Source organism: Brachyhypopomus gauderio, chromosome 4, assembly GCF_052324685.1.
Source record: "Brachyhypopomus gauderio isolate BG-103 chromosome 4, BGAUD_0.2, whole genome shotgun sequence".
NCBI classification, from domain to species: domain Eukaryota; kingdom Metazoa; phylum Chordata; class Actinopteri; order Gymnotiformes; family Hypopomidae; genus Brachyhypopomus; species Brachyhypopomus gauderio.
In genome coordinates this window covers 3,832,651-3,855,975 of record NC_135214.1, presented here as the reverse complement: position 1 = coordinate 3,855,975, position 23,325 = coordinate 3,832,651, and the positions used below count along the sequence as shown (strand labels likewise).

At 42.6% G+C, this 23,325-nt stretch overlaps 1 protein-coding gene across 1 annotated transcript in view; it reads left to right on the top strand.

Moving 5' to 3' along the window:
* LOC143511898 (MORC family CW-type zinc finger protein 3-like) overlaps nt 1-22,138 on the top strand; it is a 34,173-nt gene extending 12,035 nt beyond the window's left edge. Inside the window, exons 2-17 of the mRNA XM_077001622.1 lie at nt 6,749-6,821; nt 10,807-10,939; nt 11,285-11,508; nt 12,523-12,682; nt 12,859-13,006; nt 13,113-13,247; nt 13,395-13,511; nt 13,858-13,955; nt 14,048-14,143; nt 14,458-14,586; nt 14,672-14,743; nt 14,853-14,886; nt 15,135-15,341; nt 20,084-20,320; nt 20,552-20,817; nt 20,952-22,138. Of these exons, the coding sequence (XP_076857737.1) occupies nt 6,749-6,821; nt 10,807-10,939; nt 11,285-11,508; nt 12,523-12,682; nt 12,859-13,006; nt 13,113-13,247; nt 13,395-13,511; nt 13,858-13,955; nt 14,048-14,143; nt 14,458-14,586; nt 14,672-14,743; nt 14,853-14,886; nt 15,135-15,341; nt 20,084-20,320; nt 20,552-20,817; nt 20,952-21,117 (2,295 nt within the window). The 3' untranslated portion in view covers nt 21,118-22,138. The remainder of the gene's footprint in view (nt 1-6,748; nt 6,822-10,806; nt 10,940-11,284; nt 11,509-12,522; nt 12,683-12,858; nt 13,007-13,112; nt 13,248-13,394; nt 13,512-13,857; nt 13,956-14,047; nt 14,144-14,457; nt 14,587-14,671; nt 14,744-14,852; nt 14,887-15,134; nt 15,342-20,083; nt 20,321-20,551; nt 20,818-20,951) is intronic.
* Nucleotides 22,139-23,325: the final 1,187 nt, after the last annotated feature.

Sequence of the window (23,325 nt, the reverse complement as noted above, 5' to 3'; positions counted from 1 at the left end):
TGAGGCAAAAATAAAAGAGGTGGAGGATTCAGCAGATAAGTTCACTCTAACCACAGATTTCACTAAATTATCGTCCCAGCAGTTAATAGAATTAGCAACCGGTTACAGCGGCTCGAATTTGTGGTTGTCATGGCTAGAACAAAACAGTAGAGAAAATGGGTTAGAAGGTTGTGTGGCCTGTGCAGCGGCCCGACCCGCGTTAATGACCTCACCAGCCCCACTGAATCCTGAAACAGATCCAGTAGGATATCAGTGTATGTTGAATTTAACTAAGGTGAAAAGTATTACGACCCCAAATTGTTCCAGCCTGGACAGTATTTTTCCGTATGTAAAAAATTTGGAAGGAGGTAACGCTCCTTTCGTGCCAGTAAAACTTACAGGGCAATACCAATGTTTTAACTTGACCGAGAAAGACGCAATCATGAGTGTGGGAGAAATTGAACCAGATTGGTGTAACGCCACAACGAAGGTCCCGGGGATAGGGAGAGTAGCCCGGGCAGGGATCTGGTGGTACTGCGGAGGACACACTCTGTTGGCATTAATACCAGGAAGAGCTAAAGCAATCTGTGCTATGGTTAGACTAATCACACCAATAACAATGATAGGGCTGAGGGAAATCACACCGCAGCCTGCTACCGCCCAAGGGAGAAAGAAGCGTGATGCCTTTAATTTGTCCATAGGGTCACCAACATACATTGACTCCATAGGAGTGCCTCGGGGGGTTCCCAATGAATACAAGCTAGTTGATCAAATAGCTACGGGCTTTGAGAACATTCCAATTATATCAGCCTTGTTTCCAGTAACACCGAACAAGAATATAGATAGGATCAACTTTGTCCATTACAATGTGCTGAGATTAACCAACCTAACGAGAGACGCAATAGGGGGGCTGAGCGAACAACTGAGAGCTACCTCACTGATGGCCGTACAAAACAGAATGGCTCTAGATATGCTCCTGGCGGAAAAAGGGGGTGTATGTTTCATGTTTGGCGACAACTGTTGTACCTTCATTCCCAATAACACCGCACCGGACGGGTCGGTGACCAGAGCTCTGGACGGACTGAAGGCTTTATCTAAGGAGATGCAGGAGGCCTCAGGTATCAGTAACCCCATGGAGGAGTGGTTCACGAAGGTGTTTGGGAAATGGAAGGCACTGATTATGTCCTTGTTTATGTCAGTAGCAGTGTTCATTGCAATTGTTGTTATTTGTGGATGTTGTTGTATACCATGTATCAGATCTCTCACCCAAAGGTTGATCACAGCCGCGATTGAGAAGGGGGATGCAAAGAACCCACCACCATACACCATGCCACTGATGATGGAGGATGATGATGACATATCATCTGAAGAAGACGATTCTGTGTGAAAAACTTGTTGTTTTTGATTAATTATGCTTGCTTTGTAGGTATTGGCAGCGTCAGCGACTGATGAAGAATGAAGACGCACCACACATTAGAGCACAACCAACAGCACATGAAAGCTGATTCACTAGCTTAAAAGTAATATGCATGACACATGGGCACATTAATAGAACGGGTCGAGGTGATCTCCCACCAGGCGGGACCTGGGTCTCGGGGACAACGTCAAGTCACGAGACCGTGGGAGATGAAGGGGGGCATCTCCAAATAGTCTGAAAGGTCTCGGCCCACGACTGGGGAGTGATCCAGAACCCACCAATCACATAAAAGAACACATAGACGTTGTACTAACTGACATAGTCACACTATGAATGTATACACATTTAGGGATTTTTATGATTGTCTTTCTTTTAATAAGTGCACTGGGCTAGATAGATTTTAGTATTAGACTAGAGTTAGACCAATGTTTTCGTCTAAAAGGGGGAATGTTGGAAAAAAGAAAATTAAAGGCTAATAACTTGATGTGTCAATTTAGTGTTTTTCAGGAAGACTGTGGGAAAGCAGGAGTAAGGAGGCCTCAGTGGCCTTGAGGAGAACAGAAGGGGCCTATTCAGTGCAGGATGTGTAGCAAGCAGTTTTTAGATAACCAGGCACACAGGCTGGGAGAAGAGGAGCAGGTGATTTTCCATGGAGAGCAGCCAGGATTGGGGAGTTATCGAAACTTAACAATTCGAAACTTATGGACAGAGAGTATGAAAGAAAGGACATCGCCCAGCACGACAGGCTTTTCGCTTGGACACTGCTGAGATCCACTTGGGTTAGGTAGATTCCTAGGCAAACTAGCACCAGTGCACTGAAGAGTTTGTACCACGAATACTTCTATTATATTGCATTCATTAATATTCTATATAAATCATTTTAAAAGAACTTTTGTTGTCAAGACTTTGCTTGGACCACTCAGTCAAAAACCAGTCGGTTCATCGGGGCGGTGTTGGGGCCCGTCTGGGTCGGAGAAGAAAATTCCCAACATCTAACAACAGAAAGTTACATTACCGTGACGTGCCACTACACTGACGAGAACTGGCAGCTAAAATCTGCAGTGCTGATTACGACGAACATGTCGGACAGACACACCGCTGACAATTTAGCTGACAAGCTCAATGATGTTGTGGAGACTTGGGCACTCTCCGGTCGCATTACAGCATGTGTTCACTACAGCGCTAGAAACATTGTCCAAGCATAGGCTCAATAATATTCTGTTTGGCTCTCTATTGAATTTCTTCTTTAAATTTTTTTTTTTTACATTTTTTAAAATGTCTAATGTTTCAAATGCAAGAACGGAGCCAGTCCTTAATTTATTCCTTTTTTAAATGAAAGAATGTATTTTGTTATACCATAAAAAAATCCTAATGCATAATTACTTGAGCAATATATCATATAATACAATATAATTATCATAATATAATATATACTTTTTGACCAAAGTGTTTTAACTACACTGCTCAAAAAAAATAAAGGGAACACTTAAACAACACAATGTAACTCCCAGTCATCCACACTTCGTGTTCAGATAGGAAACAACACTGATTGTGAATCAATTTCAACTGCTCTTGTGCAAATGGAACAGACAACGGGTAGAAATGAGAGATTTTCAACTGATTTCAAAGACTTTTATTAATTGAGATCTAGGATGTGTTATTTTAGTGTTCCCTTAATTTTTTTGAGCAGTATATTTAGCTAATATTTTTAAAAGCCCTATTGAAACACTGAAATTCAGGTGGAAAACGCCGCTTATCGATTAATTGAAAGTCGATCGATAAGATCAATCAACTAACGATTAATGAATTAATCGATAATTTGCATCTGTGACGGGCAGGGTGAGCGAAAATAAATGGAAGCGATCACGCCAAGTCTCAGGGAAATAGGATGGTTTAATATGTAAAGTGCGCAAACCAAAACCCGTGAACTGATCCGAATTAAGGATATAATAACCAGCAGTCAACTGGTACAAAGACAAGACATATATAGACGAACAAACGATCCTCAGGTGAGACGGATCGCGGGCTCCGCCCACCTGAGGGACGAACACAACGCCACACCCACAGGACAAGCTGCTGCTGTAGACGGGGGCGACCAGTAGGGGCCCGCCGTACCGTGACAGATCCCTCCTCCAAGCCGCACTCCCCTCCACCGGCTGTGCGGCCTACAGCAGCAGCACACAAAACAAAGGGGCAGGCAGGCAGGGACAAGGGACACACCCCCTGTAGTCCCGGAGCTGAAACACAAAACACAAACAGGTTAGCTCGCCTACCTGGGCGGGACCCTGGACCGACTGGGCCGTCAACAAGACAAAACCACGCCCCGGTCGGTCACAGGGCCCTCACGCCCTAACCGGCCTTAAGCCGCATAGCCCCACAGGTGCGAGGACGGCGGGCCACGGCTCCGTGTCCGTCCGGGGTGTATGTGTGCAGGTTACCTCCCTGGGGCGTGGCTAAGTCACCTCCTGGACCTACCTCCTCCCGGAGCTGGCCCCTGCCTTCTGCTAGGGGCCACCCCAGCCTCCTGGGGAGTCAGCCCCAGCCGGGGCCTGACTTTACGAGGTGGACTCCTCCACCAAACCCAGGAGCGCCAGAGGCCGAGGCCCAGAGCACCCTTCTCGCGGGCTGGGGAACAGCCCCCAAGGGCCTCCTGGTCACCCCGAGCAGGAGGGAGGATCTCCATCTTCAGCAGGAGCTCTTCGGACCAGAGCCCTATCGTCCCCAAACATCCGGGGGCCCCAGCCCTCTAGGGAGGGGCTCTTTCCGACCGGGCTCCGGTCACCCTACAACATAAGGGGGCTCCTGCCAGCTGGAGACCCCCACAAGGTCCAGGACTGCCACGATCCACCGCCAGGGAGAAGCACCTGCACATAAAACACAAAAAGCACACACACACCCACACACACCAACACAAAACACATACGCGCACTTACCCTGACCATCTCGGCACCCCGCTTCCGGGGGGAGGGGTCTCCATCTCAGCAGGAGGGGACACCAAACAACTCACCTGATGCATCAGGAGAGGGGCCCCTACCGGCTCCGGAGAACACCCTCGACTCCCTGGTCAGGGCCTCCCTTAGGAGCTACGCCCTCCGTGCCACTCCCCGTGGCACGGGACCATCACTGGTCCACCCCCACACACACACTCAAGGGGGAGGAGCATGTGTGGAATTACACACAACAGTTCACAAGCACGCTAGGACAAAAACACACAAAGACTAGACAAAAGCACGGTGGAAAACGGCAAACGGACAGGACACACACATGCGCGCTCTACACAAACAGTGGTGACGCGCCGCTCAAGTTCGCAGTCGCTCCCCACATAAAACACTAGACACACGGGGGAGCGAGGCGACCGTGACGAGCGGCGACAGCGTCACACACAACACATCCAACAATTAACACACGCGAGCGCCGCACAACGTTCCATGCATCCGTTCACTGACACACACACACATGCACACACAAGTGACCACACAACACGAAGAGCCCGACCGGGGACGGTTGCCCTGGTCACCGCCGTGCTGCACACACACACACAACGTTTCAGCACGGCGGGGCTCTTCAACAACAAACAAAACACCACGCAGACAAACACTTACCACGAGACATGACCACGAACGAAGGAAAAAGCAAAGGAGACTGGCGGCTTCCGAAGGTGGCTGGTTATTCTGTGACGGGCAGGGTGAGCGAAAATAAATGGAAGCGATCACGCCAAGTCTCAGGGAAATAGGATGGTTTAATATGTAAAGTGCGCAAACCAAAACCCGTGAACTGATCCGAATTAAGGATATAATAACCAGCAGTCAACTGGTACAAAGACAAGACATATATAGACGAACAAACGATCCTCAGGTGAGACGGATCGCGGGCTCCGCCCACCTGAGGGACGAACACAACGCCACACCCACAGGACAAGCTGCTGCTGTAGACGGGGGCGACCAGTAGGGGCCCGCCGTACCGTGACAGCATCCCTAGTTCCAAAAGTCATAAGCAAAAAACGAAGCAGAAGCAAAGAGAGATTCCAGAAGCAAAAGACCTTACTGGGAAAATCCAAAAAAACAAAAAACAATGGAACCAAAAACTTGTCAAAATGCAAACGAAAATAAGTTTCAAATAACCAATTATATTAAAAAAATATACTTTTGATATATTTTTTTCTGTTTTGCATTCATAACATATACTTTCTGCTCTTGGATTTACTTTTGCTTTTGTGGAACTATTGAAACAAAAATCACACCATACGTTCTGAGCCAACAGTTCGACAGCTTGACAGGTTTGAGAGATTTGAGTGGTTTGGTGCCATACCAGCTATTTAAGATGTATCATTACACATCACCCTTAACCAACATTTAAGCTTTAATATAATTTGCATTTATTCGATGGGTTAATCTGGAATGTGTTAGTATGGGGGAGAGCATCTGCATATTTTATTGTAATGACAATATAATCATTATTTGGTATAAATGAACAAAACACTTGAATTACCACTCAGACTTTTCTGAACGTTTATTGCTGTCATAGGATTGAAACGGTGCCATTGCTTCAGTGATGCTCTTTAGAGCAGGGGTCTCAAAGTGCCGGCCCGCGGGCCACATCCGGGCTGCGACGGAGTTTTATACGGCCCCTCACGGGTTAACAAAAGAAGCTTAAATCTGGCCCCCAATTCAATAAATTTTTTTGTGTTTAATTTTTATATTTTATTTTAGCTTGTTTTTGTTTTGTTTCTTTTGGCTTATGCAGCATTGCGTGGTGCAAGTAAAAAAAAAAAACCCAGTCCACTCGTAGGCTGCACGTTTCTACGCATGTGTTCACCATTCCCGGCAAAAACATTGTTAGCCAAAATGTTTCTTTCGAAACTCAAAAAATAAAAGAAAGGTTGACCTGGAGCACTGACAAGAGAGTTTCAAGAGAGGTGGACGATCGATTATTTATTTGTGGAGTTCAACGACCGCCACTTGTCACACGTGCTTAAAGAGTACAACCTTAGGCATTGTTATAGATTAAGATTAAGAAATCTAAGTGTTTTCATGACCCAGGGCACGGATAACAAAAATCCTTTATGGTAGCCAGGTTTTTATTATTTGGGCATGGTAATCAAAATGTAAAATTTTAATATCAGTGTGGGTTTGAGTAATTTGCATACTCTGTGCATGTATTCGGTCTGCCTTTTTAAAGAAGGGCATTCCTTTAAAAGCTGTGACATTGTTACAGATTTTATATAGTGATAATTATAATTATTATTAATTATTATTTATATAGAAAAATGTATTGCAATAACATTTTTGGTCATATTGCCCAGCTCTGTATCAAATTATTTTTCCTAATGCTACTGATCTTCTCCCCTTGAAGCTTAATCCAAACTACCTGCATTCAAACTCCACCAGCCATACTTGGCCCTTCAGTGCTATTGCTGAGCTGATTGGTGAGTCACTGCTAATTCTACTTGTTCTGCTAATTACTTGGCTTTATTGATATGATACTCCATTGCTACACTAATACTGACCTACATAGTTAGCATTATGAAATATTAAATAGCTTTTTTAGATGTTGCTACCTTGCCAATATCACTGCTTCCGAGTGATACAAGACCCAAACCCATGCAGAACATCAGAACAGCGGCGGGTAAAATGGCCCCAAGTTAGCAAGGTGAATGAGTGGCTCTGATTCGACGAAGATGCCAATTCTATCATGGAAGCTACAGCCAAGTGTGACACTGATCGACGCCTCCAGTCGATGACAACTATCATCATCAGCCCAGCAGCTGAGAGATTTGGACTGGAGGAAAAGAAGGCAGCAAAGAACCTCCCATATATAAAGAACAACAGGGCTAATAAGATCCGTCAGCTTAGGCAAGAATTGAAGAGACTGAGGAGGAGGTTCAAGGAGGTAGCAGAGGAGGAAAGAAGACCTCTAGCAGAGCTGCGCAACACCCTTCGCAAGAAGCTCATGACTTTGAGGAGAGCAGAATGGCACAGGAATAGGAGGAAAGAAAGGGCCAGGAAATGGGCAGCCTTTATAGCTAATCCATTTGGATTTACATAGCAGATGCTTCGGACAAAAGCTTAGTGGACAGCTTACGTGTTCAAAGGCTGAGATCAATTTTCCACCTTAGAGACACCCTCTGTGACAGATCCAGGGAACAGGATCTGGGCCATTGCAAACACCTGATCAGTCCACCGGAACCAATTTGGGACTTTGATGGGAAGGAGCCAAGCTGGAAGGAGATCCAGAATGTGATCAAGAATGCCAGAGCAAGCTCAGTCCCAGGACCTAGTGGCGTAGCATACAGAGTGTACAAGAACTGCCCAAAGCTACTACATAGGCTCTGGAACATCCTGAAGGTCATATGAAGAAGAGGAAAGGTTGCTCAGCAGTGGAGGTTTGCTGAAGGGGTGTGGATTTCTAAGGAGGAGGAGTCAAAGAGTATCGACCAGTTTAGAGCCATCTTGCTGCTCAGTGTTGAGGGAAAGATTTTCTTCAGTATTGTGGCTAGATGACTAACCAACTACCTCCTGAAGAACTCCTGCATCGACAGAGCAGTCCAGAAAGGAGGGATCCCAAAGGTGCCTGGGTGTCTGGAGCACATTGGCATGGTCACACAGCTGATCAGGGAAGTTCGGGAGAACAAGGGGGACCTGGTATACCTGGGCGCGAATGTGCTTTAAGCCAGCTAAGTCCAGATCCTTGGTACTGAAGAAAGGGAAAGTTACAAACAAGTTCCGCTTGGCGCCTCTGTGATACCATCAATAACCACTGAAGAGCCTGGGGAAGGTGTTTGACTGCAGCCTGAAAGACACGGCAGCCATCCATTCAACCAAACTTGAGCTGGAAGCATGGCTAACTGCAGTGGACAAATCGGGCCTTCCTGGCCTTCCTTCCTCTCACAGATTATTTGGCCGCTTCTGATTTACGAAGTTCCAATCTCCATCTTTGAAGGCTTTGAGAGGAGAGTGAGCAGATTTCTAAGGAAGTGGCTGGATCTTCCTCAAAACCTGAGCAACATTGCCCTTTATGGCCAGAACAACAAGCTAAAGCTCCCCATCAGCAGTTTGAACGAGGAGTTCAAAGTGTGCCGTGTCAGGGAGGTGCTGCAATACAGGGAGTCAGAGGACCCAAAGGTCTCACAGGCTGGGATAGAAGTGAGGACAGGGCGGAAATGGAGGGCAGTAGAGGCTGAAGATTTGGCTGATACGGCACAAGGCGATGGTCGGAATAGTGGCTCAGGGAAGATCTGGCCTGGCAAGCATCACAGCATTTCAATATGCTAAGGCGGAGGGCAAGGAAAGGAGATTACTAGTGCAACAGGAGGTGTGGGCATCAGTAGAGCAGGAGCGGGCAAGCAAGATGGTTGGAATGAGACAGCAGGGAGCCTGGACAAGGTGGGAGCAGGCAATTGACCGCAAAGTCTCTTGGGTGGAGCTGTGGACAGCAGAACCCCACCGCATATGATTCTTGATCCAGGCTGTCTGTTGTCTGTGACATTTTACCAAGCCCATCCAACCTGTTTAGCTGGGGATTAGAGGAGTCACCAGCCTTCAAGCTTTGCCTGAAGAGAGGAACCCTGGAACACATCCTCAGCTGCTGTCCAAAAGCCCTGGGCAAGGGGCGCTACCGCTGGCGCCACGATCAAGTCCTGAAAGCCATTGCAAACACCATCAGCTGTGGAATTGTCCAGTGCAGGCACCGCTGCCAAGTGAAGACCATCATCGCTTTTGTCTGGGCTGGAGAAAAACAAGTATAAGCTGCCAGGGCACCCGCAGCTGGCTTGTTATCAACAGCTCAAGACTGGAACTTGAAAGATGACTTGGGGAAGCAACTGAAGTTCCCAGAAATAGTCGCAACTACAACACTGCGACTTGACATGCTGCTTCTCTCAAGGTCCTCAAAGAATATCGTTCTCCTAGAACTCACCGTACCCTGGGAGGACCGTGGTGAGAAGACCAACGAGAGGAAAAGGGCAAAGTATGCTGAGCTAGTGGAAGAGTGGGATGCAGAGGGTTTGTGGGCCAGTCGCTTTGCAAGACATATAACATCTTGGGCATCACAGGGGCCAACAAACGAAGGGCCATCAAGGAGGCCACCGAGGCAGCAGAGGTTGCTTCAAGATGGCTATGGATAAGGAGAGGAGACCCGTGGGTGGGGTAGCGCTACCTGGACACAAGCTGGGGCCTGATCAACCCCGGCTGGGTCGCCTGGGTGAGAGTGTATGATGTTGAAAGACCCGAAACACTCTGTGACCCCAGGTAACATCACTGATGATGTGTCCAGGTTACATCAGTAGATGTATGTTACAAAGCTTATATCAGCTATAATCACAGCATCTCATCTAGCTAAAGGTCTTGCAGTTGAAATCAGTTGAAATGTGAAGTAGGTCTTTCAAATCCTAAAAGTTTAGTAGTTTTGTGCTTGTGGTGTCTGCCACTAATATTAGGCTATGGCTGTGGCATTTCCAGTATTGTCCCTGACATCCTAAGACTCTAGTTTAACGGTATTCTTATGCTCAGGGCATGTAGGCCATCGTAAGGATTTCATCGGTGGAGACAGCTGAGCACTATTTTAAGTCACTCACAATTTAAAATAGCTATAAAAATAAATGTAATGTAAAAGTTCGTGTTTTCTATGCTTGGGACCTGCAGCAATGCAAAAGGTCACATTTAATATGGTTTACTCATTGTGCATGTGTCACATGGCTCTGTTCAAACGGCTCTGTTCAGCCAGTGCTAGCCCCAAGTAGTGAAGTTACCATGGCAACATAAGCTTGGCCCATCCTAATTTAGATGGCACTTTAGCCTTGGAACAGATATGTATATGTGAATACGAGTCCAGAGAAGGGAGGACACAGTCTTTATGTAGTAAATGGGAACAATGACCTTTCACCTCTGCTGAACTCTTGGTCAATGATGTAGACTTTGATCAGCTTTGATCAGCTTGCCTCAACAGAATAGGGGTATACTTGTGTAATTTTTGGAATGTCATGTACGAGCATTGAAAACCAACAGTCACACCAGTGCCAGTGCTGCAGATCGTGTGCTGTGAGTGATTTATTCTCCCCCCAGAACAGGGTAGTAGTTGGCATGGATTGTAACTGGTGCATGTAACTATGCATATGTGCTGCACTAAATCTAGGATGGCTACAAAGCTGTTGGCACTTCATATTCAGCTCCCTGCTGCTGTTTTTGAAGGTTTTACCACCATATACCATTTAAGTATATGACTAAATGTTTCAGGAAGAAAAAGTTGAATTAACTTCAGAATATGCAGGATATATTTTGGGACAAGGTGATCATTTCACATATGCATTTTATAGCTGATTTTGATCTCAAACACTCCAGGAAACTCATCAAGCATGAAGCTTTGCTGTGTCACATTGGATAATATGAAAAGTGCTTTGCTGTTTCTGTCCTCAGACAACGCTTATGACCCAGACGTCAATGCCAAGCAGTTCTGGATTGATAAAACCATGATCAAAGGCCATGACTGCCTCACCTTCATGGATAACGGAGCAGGCATGGATTATGACAAGATGCACAAAATGCTCAGGTAGGTGAAGTATCGATGGAGGCGGCACCAGCTTCATTCTGGAAGGGGCTTGTCAGCGATCTAGTTAGTCTGATGCTCCATTTTATTCATTTTTGCTAACCAGACTTTATGTAAGGCAGCGTTATAAAATGAACGCTGATATAAAATTAGCGATAATTTGTGTGTCTTAGTGCCTTGGTAACAAGCCATTTATTCACGCATTTAAAAAACCTTGTGTTCTCCTTTCAGTTCCTCTAATTTCTGCCTGCTTTTAACATCTCTCCTACATTTCCTACAATGCCTTCTTGACGTCTAATGATCCTAAGACTCTTATCAACCGAGGTTCTTTCACTGTCTTTCACTCAGTTTTGGCTTCACCGATAAGCGGACGGTGAAAGGCCACGTCCCTGTGGGCATGTATGGTAACGGTTTTAAGTCTGGCTCCATGCGTCTGGGGAAGGATGCCATTGTGTTCTCGAAGAAAGCAGACACTATGTGTGTAGGACTACTGTCGCAGACGTACCTGGAACAGATAAAGGCGCAGCACATTGCAGTGCCTATAGCCATGTTCAGATGCACTGGGCAGACCAATATCCTTATCTAAACAGAGTGGGATCTATGGAGTGTGTGGGTGAGCAGAACCAAAGAGAACAAGAAATCAGTAGAACGGGGATCTGAGGCAGTGTTGCCCAAATTTATTCTAATTGCCCTTTTCCACCAATGAGGAACCTGATTTGAAACACTGTTCACATTTCCACCAAAACAAATCCCAGAGCCTAGGGCGCTGAATTCAGCTACAGTGATGCTGCATATTCGTCCACATTGGCCAATGATGTTAAGTTAATTACATAAAATTTGGCCTACATGAATTGTAAATACATTTCCATGACTAATATTGTTATATTCATTATTTTCATTATCTGTTGTAATTTTATGTACTGTTGTTATTATTAATATTATCTGTCTTATATCAATCAATAGTTGGTCCATACTTGCCTTTTGGATATAAACAAATATCTGAAACGAATGGCCAAAATGCTTGCAGGTAATCTGTGCGCTGTCACGGTACGGCGGCCCCCTACTGGTCGCCCCCGTCTACAGCAGCAGCTTGTCCTGTGGGTGTGGCGTTGTGTTCGTCCCTCAGGTGGGCGGAGCCCGCGATCCGTCTCACCTGAGGGTCGTTTGTTCGTCTATATATGTCTTGTCTTTGTACCAGTTGACTGCTGGTTATTATATCCTTAATTCGGATCAGTTCACGGGTTTTGGTTTGCGCACTTTACATATTAAACCATCCTATTTCCCTGAGACTTGGCGAGATCGCTTCCATTTATTTTCGCTCACCCTACCCGTCACATGCGCTCTGCCTTCTGGGTGCTACTTTTTAATTCTGTTGTGCACTGTGCCACTTCCTCTGTTGATGACACATCCCTAGTTCCAACAAATATTGGTCCAAAAACAGCCATTTCTTTAATGGCATCAAGGTTCTCAGAACCAGAAACTGGAACGAAACCCAATCCTTGTTGGTTGAGAAGGGCTTTACGACTTTAGTTCCCTTATTATGTTTATCACCTCTGAATGACCTTTTGGCCCTTGACCTGGCTCACTCTCCTGCCCTGTGTCGGAGCATGCTGCAAGTCTGGAAGATATCCTTCACTACTCGCTGTTTAACACGACGGAGGAGCTGCTGTGTGAACTCGACGCCATCAAAGGTCCGTGCTCAACAAACTCCGCCGGAACCCGGATCATCATCTGGAACCTCCGCAAGTGAGTACTTCCCCAGAGAAGAGATGGAAAAGAAAGATAGATATGAGAAAGTGCATCTGTGAATAAGTGAAGGAAAGAGTTATTAAAATGGTTATTAAAGTTCTGTCCAGAAATACGAGAACTCTTGCAGGTTGTAAGAGAATGTTGACATTGTACGAAACTTTACACCACTACAGGAGTTCATCAGGACAGGAGGAATTTGACTACTCGACCAATCGCTATGACATCAGAATCCCGGCTGACATATATGAAAGTACCAGGAAGCAGTACAAAAAGCAAGAGCACGTAATGCAGTCGGGTCCAGAGAGCGACTTCTCACTGCGGGTGAGCTTCCAGCCATTATGCTTACTTGTATAGTTGTTAGTTGGAGAAGTTCACCTACCTAAGCCAGTGCAATGTGTATGTGTGTTCATGAAAATTCCTGGATTAGGCATACTGCAGTGTTCTCTACCTGAAACCCAAAATGCAGATTATCATTCGAGGGCAGAAGGTAAGAACTGAGCTCATCTCCAAAAGTCTAGCATGCAGCTTCAAGGACAAATACAAACCACAAATCCCAAACATTGTATCCTTCTACCAAGTAATGGAGAGAGTGAATGAATAGCACATTGAGGACGTCCAGTGGATAACTGCTGATGAACGTGTGAGATCTAATTATCAAAATATTTTTATATGCTTTGACTGTTTTCGGTCCTTAAGTTGTTGTTGTCAGAAACCCATTACAATCACCTTTGGTTTCAACACCAAGAGCAAAGACCAATATGGTATTATGATGTACCACAAAAACCGCCTCATCAAAGCCTACGAGAGAGTCACCTGCCAGCTGAAGGTAAGTTTCTCGCCGAAGTGGCACTATATGTGCACTCAACCAAAGCATATCAACCATATTTATTTAGTGTGCAGGATACAGCACATGTCTATTGAGGCTTTTAGGACAAGTGTTACTCTGCTATAAAATCTTTCACTGAAGAGGCATGTCGCAGAGGTACAGAAGCCTACAGAAGAGGTACAGGTCTATTCACTGGAGAAGATTCCACTCACTTGTAGTGAATCGGGCAGATAGCAGAAGGATAATTGACAATAAACCAGCAACCGAGTGTCAAATGCAGAATAAGTAAATGTAAACAATGTCAATAATGAAACCTGAAATTGTAGTTTTTGTGTTCTGTAACCAGGCAAACAAAATTGGAGTGAGAGTCATTGGTGTGTTAGAGTGCAACTTTCTCACGCCAACTCACAACAAACAGGACTTCGACTACACAGACGAATACAGGTCTGTTTTACAGAGATTAATGGGCATGTGATCTTCACTTAAAGCTTTCTAATGAACAGCACACTTAAGAATGTTATTTTCTGTCTGTGCAGGAAAACCATGTGCAGTCTAAATACCAAGCTTGAAGAATATTGGAAAGAGGTCAATCATAGATTCCGGAAAAATACAGACATTCCTTTAACTATTCCGTGAGTTAAACACATTTTATTAACCTTATCTTGTATGCTTTTTCATTAGGGCTTAGATGCTGGCTCCAAAGTAAATAATTTGAAAAGTCAAGGCACACAAATTTTCTGATCTGAGTTAAACATTCACTTTGTGCAATTAAAGCTTATAGTGCCTAACAAAACAGGAAAAAGCAAAAGTGGGAGGATGTGTGCCAGCATTTAATTGCCATTTCTGTGAGTGTGTGTCTCTGTGTTGTTGTTGTTGTTGCTGTTGTTGTTGCTGTTGCTGTTACTGCTGGCTCCTTGAGATGTGTGTGCATGCCTATGCATTGCAGGAAGGAGCCGGACCAAAACTGGGTGCAGTGTGATGATTGTCAGAAGTGGCGGAAACTTCCAGATGGCATAGATACAAAAAAACTCCCTTCCAAATGGTTCTGCCGCATGAACCCCGATCCACTGTTCAGGTGTGTTTGGTGTGTGTTTGGTGTGTGTGTGTGTGTGTGTGTTTGTGTATATTCCTGTGCTTACGTGATTACCTGCCCTGTTTAGGAGCTGTGAAGTTCCAGAGGAGCCTGAAGATTCTGACGATGAACAAGTATATCAGAAAACCCACAAACAGCAGTGAGTCAAGAAACGTGCTGTAGGAATCCATCAACAATATATTATATAACATGTGATGCGTGTGTGATAGCATGTGCTTATGTGTTTTTGCTTTTTTTTTTTGCTCCAGTGAGCGAGAGGAGAAGATGAAACAGGCACAGCGTGTAAGGTCCTCTGTGTGTGAAGTTTCATGTGGTTAATGAGGAAACCCACTTGGCAAACCCAGTGAAATGTCCATGGTGTTCTCTATAGATGGGAGTTTGATTCTCAGCTGAGCCATGTGACCTTTAGTCTCCAATCAGTGTATTTGTCCTCTCAGTGGAGTGAAGCATTACTTTACTGTTTTTATTTTCTGTCAATATAGGGCCTGTTGTCACTGTTGATTTGAGAAATGAGTTTGTCTCTGTTTTAGGAGCAGGAGCAGAAAAACGCAGAGCAGCAGAGGATGAAGAAGTTGACTGCATTGACCAGGCAGAACAAAGATCTGAAGAGGAAACTGAAACAGGAAAAGCTGGAAACCTGCAGAGTGAAGCTCGTGCGACAAACGGGGATGAAATTCAAGGACCTGACTCGGGATCGTCAGAAGACGTTGAGGAGTGCAGAGGAACAGGACTACAAGGTGCTGTATATGGAGTGATTTTTGTTTCAATAGTTCCACAAAAGCAAAAGTAAATCCAAGAGCAGAAAGTATATGTTATGAATGCAAAACAGAAAAAAATATATCAAAAGTATATATTTTTTATATAATTGGTTATTTGAAACTTATTTTCGTTTGCATTTTGACAAGTTTTTGGTTCCATTGTTTTTGTTTTTTTGGATTTTCCCAGTAAGGTCTTTTGCTTCTGGAATCTCTCTTTGCTTCTGGTTCGTTTTTTGCTTCTGACTTTTGGAACACATTTCACGTGTGGGAGGGTCTTAGATGAAGGCGTTCCTCTGCAATCTCCATTGGTCACTGATTCCGGACTGACACAGAGCTCTGGGACCAAGCCACGCCCACCCCACCAGCTTCCCAGCGTTTTCAAACATGGCGGAACGCGGTGGTTCTGTTTCACAGTAGCATGTAAACTAAGTTTTACCATAAAAGTTTATACAAAGATTATAATTAATTGATAAATGGTCTGTAGATATTGCAAATGTACACTGTATAATAACTACATTAAGCATGGCAGTTAATATTTAGCACACTTCACCAGCGCGAGCTTTTTAAAATTTTAGTGAACTGGATGCAGGCATGAAAATCTGTCACCTTGCGGCGAAATTCGCCGTTTTGAAGTTTTCATATTTTGTGGTAAAACAAACTCTTATGAAAAATAGGTAGATAGTAAAATAAGAAACAAGATTTTTTTGTAGTTCTAAATGATGAACCCTGGTATTTTTTACACTCATTTTTGCCGCTGATGTTATTTATTGGTTCATTAAGATGTAATTGTTTTGACTAAGCCATCTGGAATGGCGAAAGCGGCTCGCGTTTACGGATCTGGCTCCATATATTGACAAGACAGGTCAATATTTTTCAGCGCGACATTACCGTGAGAGAAGTCAACAGGGAAGAGTGTGTTTAAAGCTAGCCTTTAAATTATTTTTAATTTAATCGCTGCTGTAGCTTCTGTCACCGTTTTGCTACATTCACAATAGTAGCGACTTACTCGCTCCTCCTGGATCATTCGCTAGCGTCCCCGCGGGTCTAAAGTGAGAAGGAAACTAATCCGCACTCTGCGTTTCAATGGACTACTCTTCCTACTCCCACCCCTCCAAGTTAAAATCTTTTTGTTTTTATCTCTGAGTCGGACAGTGTCTGAATGTCATGTCTGACATGTATTGTGTTTAGTATCTCTATGTTCAATGAATATTGTTCACTTCTTAATAAAATATGGACAGCACAAGATGCATGTGATGTGTGTTTGTGTGTGGTACCTGCAGAACACTGAAAAACAGTGTGAGTGAACAAAGCTGGTTAATCCGTGTATCATTCGTTCATTTGATATTCAACTGAAAATCAAAATCGGAAAATCAAAAAAACAGTTCATTATTTTGTTTTTCGTTTTGAATATAAAAACAAAAAAACAAATCAGGCTTGTATTTTTCAGTTTTTTATTTGATGATCCAAACAAAACTAGCTAAATTAAAAATCGGATTCGGAGCCGAACTTGATTTTGATTTTTTAACTCGACCCATTTGTGTGCCCCGGAAGTTGTTCTTCGTGGTCTTCGTTTGACTGCGGTAAAGTTGGTTTCACGTTTGCATATTCGGAATTCTTTCTTCAATAATAAGTGCCCAAATGTGCAAAATAAATATCTACAACTTTGTTTACGCCAGGAATATACATATTTAAGTTGTATACAACATTTTATTTAAAATGTACTATTGTGACCGCTACGACGTCTAAGGCACCGTCTACAAATTACGTTAACACGGACGCAAGTGGCGGTAGTAAAGGCCCCAGAGCACTGCGCACTCTGTTTTTTTTTCTTTTCAATAATTTCAATATCTTTTCAATGGTCCATCATAAGACCACCAAACAAGTTGTATTACACAAAGTATATAGTTGTTATTTAGGATGCACTTTGTGTAATACAACTTGTAATACAACGGGCAGTCATGGCCTGATTGTAGGGAACTGGTCTTGTGACCGGAGGGTCGTGGGTTTGATTCCCAGGCTTGAGGCCATGACTGAGGTGCCCTTGAGCAAGGCACCCAACCCCAACTGCTCCCCGGGTGCCGGGCTGCCCACTGCTCTGGGCACGTGTGCACCACAGCCCCCTAGTAATCACTAGTGTGTGTGTGTTCTAACTGCACAGATGGGTAAAAAGTGGAGGACAAATTTCGATCGCGGTGAAAAAAAATCACAATTGACAAAATATGGCACATTTATATGGGTATTTCTACCTTGCACCAATTTGTGGAGGTCAGTTTTTGTCTAATTATGTCAATAGCTTTTAAATGGTGCATCATAAGATCATAAAACAAGCTATTATATATTAAGCGCAATCCTAAGCAACAACCTATAAGTCAGATATGGGTATTTCTACCTCTTACCTAATAGTGGTGGTGAGTTTTTATCTTTTAATTTCAATAGCTTTTAAACGGTCCATCAGAACAGCACCAAACAAGTTGTATTACATTAAGCCCATGATGACCAGCAACCTACAACTCAGATATGAGTATTTCTACCTCTTACCTAATAGTGGTGGTGAGTTTTTATCTAATTATTTCAATAGCTTTTCATAATATTCTTATTTTATGAACAGCACCTGTAATAAGAGTTGTAGGTTGTTGTTTAGGATGCACTTAATATATATAACTACTTGTTTTTCTTTCCCATGACTGTCTAGCATACAGAACTAGACTGAGAGACCAGTTTTAGTTCATTAGCTATTTAATATTGTCTTCAATATTGAACCTTTTCACAATATTCAAATTTTCTTAAATATATCAGTCGGCGTGCAACGAATGAGTATAATATACAAGTTTCATCTTTTGAATGGAATTACTGAAATAAATAATATACCAATATCTGTGTAACGTGGTGGGTTGGACACAATCGCGATAAAGGGCTGGCACATACTTTAACGGAGCTAGTCTCCTCTAGTAGGGTGACCAGAGTTGGGTTTCTGAAAAGGAGGACACCTTTTGTACTGGGTGGGGGTCATCGGTGTATCGGTGAATGATTTAGGTGGATGGTGTGTGTGTCGAACGTTTTTTCTCTTTAACTCCTCCGTAAACGTACACTTTCGTTTCATCGCCGTAGAACCGGCGGACACACGTGCTTTCACTTGTAAACACTTTTGCACTGTACATGTATTCTGTTTGAGGCAGTCGAACAAATTCCCCCCGGACATTTTTTAGGTCTCAAAAGTAGGACATGTCCGGGAAAAAGAGGACGTCTGGTCACCCTAGCTCTAAGTGAACCGCGCCCACACGGAGAGTGCGCAACTTACAAGGCATACAGAACACACTTCACAGAAACACTCACGAAGGAATATAAAGGACCACAGCGATTATGAAAGGAAAACACGTTTATATAAATAATACAAGGCACAGAAAACACAGCAGAGACTAAAGTAAACGAACACTACAAAACACAATGACAAATATTAACACCGGATCATCACTGGATATCCATTTGCTGCAACGTGCACGAAATCTCTGCAGGCGTCTTGCCACCTTCAAATAAATATTTAATTAATCTAGAATGTGGTTCCAATATGGTCACGTTGTCTATACCAATATAGACTATGTTCCAATGTTTAGGCTCAGAGTAGAACAAGTAACACTGCAGCGCACTCCCGCACAAACGAAGACCACGAAGAATAAACATATCAGTAACTTCCGGGGCACACAAATGGGTCAAGTTAAAAAATCAAAATCAAGTTCGGCTCCGAACCCGTTTTTTTATTTTGCTATTTTTGTTTGGATCATCAAATAAAAAACTGAAAAATACAAGCCTGGTTTGTTTTTTTGTTTTTATATTCAAAACGAAAAACAAAATAATGAATGGTTTTTTGATTTTCCGATTTTGATTTTAAGTTGAATATCAAATGAACGAATGATACACGGATTCTGGTTGTATATAGGGTGGCCACTTTTCAGTATTGCTTTAATTTTGGTATTTGGCTTTAATTTTGGTATTTTTTACTATTATGGATTTTACTATATTTGGCATCACCTCTCGTACACCAGCTGCCCCCCACCCCCCGTCCGTCGCCATACCAGATATTGCAAATACTCATATTTCTTCCACACATCAATGTTCTCTCCATCCAGTTCACTAAAATTTTAAAAAGCTCGTGCTGGTGAGCATGCTTAATGTAGTTATTATACAGTGTACATTTGCAATATCTACAGACCATTTACCAATTACTTATAACCTTTGTATAAACTTTTATGGTAAAACTTAGTTTACATGCTACTGTGAAACAGAACCACCGCGTTCCGCCATGTTTGAAAACGCTGGGAGGCTGGTGGGGTGGGCGTGGCTTGGTCCCAGAGGCGGTCTCAGAGCTCTGTGTCAGTCCGGAATCAGTGACCAATGGAGATTGCAGAGGAACGCCTTCATTTAAGACCCTCCCACACGTGAAATGTGTTCCAAAAGTCAGAAGCAAAAAACGAACCAGAAGCAAAGAGAGATTCCAGAAGCAAAAGACCTTACTGGGAAAATCCAAAAAAACAAAAACAATGGAACCAAAAACTTGTCAAAATGCAAACGAAAATAAGTTTCAAATAACCAATTATATAAAAAATATATACTTTTGATATATATTTTTCTGTTTTGCATTCATAACATATACTTTCTGCTCTTGGATTTACTTTTGCTTTTGTGGAACTATTGAAACAAAAATCACACCATAGCTGTACCTGCAGACGCAGGGAGAGATGGAGCAGCTCCGACGTGAGCTGGATGAGCTGAAGAAGGAGAAGGCCCAGGCGTGGGTGGAGAAGAAGGCGGAGAGCCAGGACAGTAGCACAGGAGAAGGAGCACGGAGTGAGCTAGGTACATCTTCATTTGTAGAAGTGGATGATGAACTGGCATGTCGGGTGGACTTTCTGCTGAGGGATTTGGACCAAAGAACCAAACAGGAGGAAGAGCTACAGAACAGGGTGAGGGTCTATGTTAATGTGATGAAAAGTGAATGAATCATTTTGAGTCAGTGTGTGTTTGTATAAATATGTAAATATTTACCACAGCTTGAAAGTGCTTGAATTTGACCTTGGAAGACTTCTATGAACCTTGAAAAAAGAATGAGCTTAAATTAAACCTTATTGTCATGTCGCTGTGGTCTTACATAGCCCTTCTTTCCTTTTGTTCCCTTGTATGATACCATCACACAGCTGAAACATCTAGAGGAGCAGAACAGCGTTTTGTTGACTCGCTGTAAAAACCTACAGAAGGATTTAGAAGTGAAAAGAGAATGTGAAAATGTGAAATTAAATGTAGATGATAAAGGGTCCCAGACAGACTGTCCTCATCCCAACCGAGATGAGGGTGGAATTGCTACAGGAGGACCATCTGTCCCAGGAAGTGTCCCTCAGGATGGGACACGGAGAGGACCAGAGAGTGAAAGTGGACAAGGAGACAGCGCCACACAGGCGTGCCGGTAAATTTCGAGCTCACCACCAATAGATATAGTCCGAGATGGCAAACAAAATTGTAATTTCCTGACCTGAACTCATGTAGGTACAATATCGAATGTAAAGTGACCTTTTGTTTTCGCTTTTTTACTCTCTCTAGCCTCATGTTACAGGAACTCAGGCACAATGTTGGACGTCTCCTGGTCAACTATGTGCCTGCACTGGACCTTGAGCAAGTGAACTTTGATTGTGATGTCATTGACGAGCTTCTCATGCAGGTTTTAGAAATTGCATCTTCTCCTCTGGCAACAGAGCACAACTCCTAAATCTTCGGTGCTTTAGTCGATTATTGTCAATGTATCACATGTTGGCACAGGTTCAAGTACTTATGTTATAGTTCAGTCTTTACACGGCCATAAAGATTGACCTCATAAGTTTTTATTGTTTTATTGTTTACTGTTTGCACATGGGTTAAGGTGCTTTAGGCATGATATGCCATTCATAGAAATAAGAATTTAATTTGAACAAAGTAAGGCTAAAGTAAGATAGGAAAAATATTCTTACATGAAGAACCGACATTGTCTGGTATTGAGTTCACTCATATGCCATATTTAATTGTCTTAATTTTGATTTCCTTTTTTTACAGAATGTTTTTTTAATTACCATTGAATGTTTCATACATGATCCTTAAATACCAAGGTGTTTTAAGTGTCGTTATTCTTTTTCAGTGGCGTTCCTTGGGGAATCTTGACAGAAAATGTCAAGCAATGTCAACAGTGGTTTTTCCCAGTCTCCAGATGTTATTTATCTTTTGTTCTTAATAGCCAATCAAGCCTTGTAATTGATCGAACCTAAATATGGGATGAGGAAACTTAATATGTAATCTTGAACAAAATGAAGTTCCAAATTGAGTGAAACTTAATAGAAGCTAAAGATTATTGGGATGCTTGCATTAACTCAGGTATTCTACATATTAAAAGTGAATAATTATGTATGCAGGGTGCAGGGTTATTTGCAAAGTGTTGTTCTATGTTGACGTGTTAACTGTAGCTCGTATCCTTGCCAAGTATGACTATTGTCTTTTGTAATGCACTTTAAGGTACGCTTCAAACTCTAAATAAAAACAGAGTAATTAAGAAAGAGTTTCCATTTGAATATATTTAATATTGTAGCAAATGTAGGGATTAAAAAGCAGTAGTTGCATAAAAATAACTTAAATGTATGTCTATTTTGGCTTTACAATGAAATATAGAAGTGTTTAGCAAATTATCTACATGTTAAATATATTTTTCCAAGATTTTCTAAAATAACTGAACACTTGTAATAAAGGTTATATATTCAATTGCTGTACATATTTGAGGTTCCACATGTATTGTTGTATTGTAATTGTGTTTTGTTTAGGAATTCCTGTTTATTAAAGTTCAGTGAGGGAAAATGTCTTGTTTTGGTTCCATTGCTTTCTTATAGGTTTATAAAATGTCTTTGCATCGATTGCTACTTTGATCTCACATCCATTGTAAAAGACTGGCTGAGCAAGTAGGACGCAGATGCAGATTTTAAGAAGTTTTAATTAAATAACTAACATGAAAATGACAGAACTCAACACAAAGAACAAAGGTGACATAAAAGGCTAACAATAAAGACAGGAGGAGCAGAAATTACACAAGGCATGAACAAAAACCAGTACTTACAACATACAATAACCCCCAACACTAGAGACCAAACACAGGACTAAAACAAGTCTAACTAAACTAAACAAGGAACCCAACAAGACACACCTGAAAGCAATAACGAGGGGCGGAGAACAAGGCAGGGGTGTGAAGACAGACAACTAGGAATTTCAAAATAAAATACACTCAAACACAGCGAACAAAACAAAAGACATGACTGACAAGGGGAGGCGGGAACCACGTGACATCCATGTCAACTTTATGCAGTATAGCGGACACGGATATTGTGATTTTCTAGCGGATCTTGAAAATATAATTTACTGCATGTTATTATTATGTCTGTTGACCAATGACATATTTGCATATGGTGCCCCCTGCTACTTTATATATTTCAAAATGAAGAACTGACACACAACATGAGTTTAAATATAACTGTAAAAGAAAAACTCTATATGGTTATAGATTATACTCTATTCAATGGTAATATTGTGTTTTTCATAATATCTGATAACTGATGTTGATCAACAAGCTTCATAATTTAAAATATGTAAACTACATGTTGTATTTAAATGTGTTAACAAATTAAATGTTAAATTGTGGGTGCTGCTCAGAGACAAACCATAATGATTATATATGAATTCACCTTTCATCTGTTTATTTTATTTGAAAGCATTATAGGCCTATTGGAAATTTGCACAAATGCATAAAAACACTTTTGCTTATTTATTATCCTCAGCTCCAGACACATGGTTCCTAGTTCTCTCTCACTGTGCTTATTTTGGCGGTATTAGCTGATTGTTTTTGTCCCATGGTACTCAGGCACTGGTCACGTGTAGGAACTGTATAGATATGGAGGACCTCATC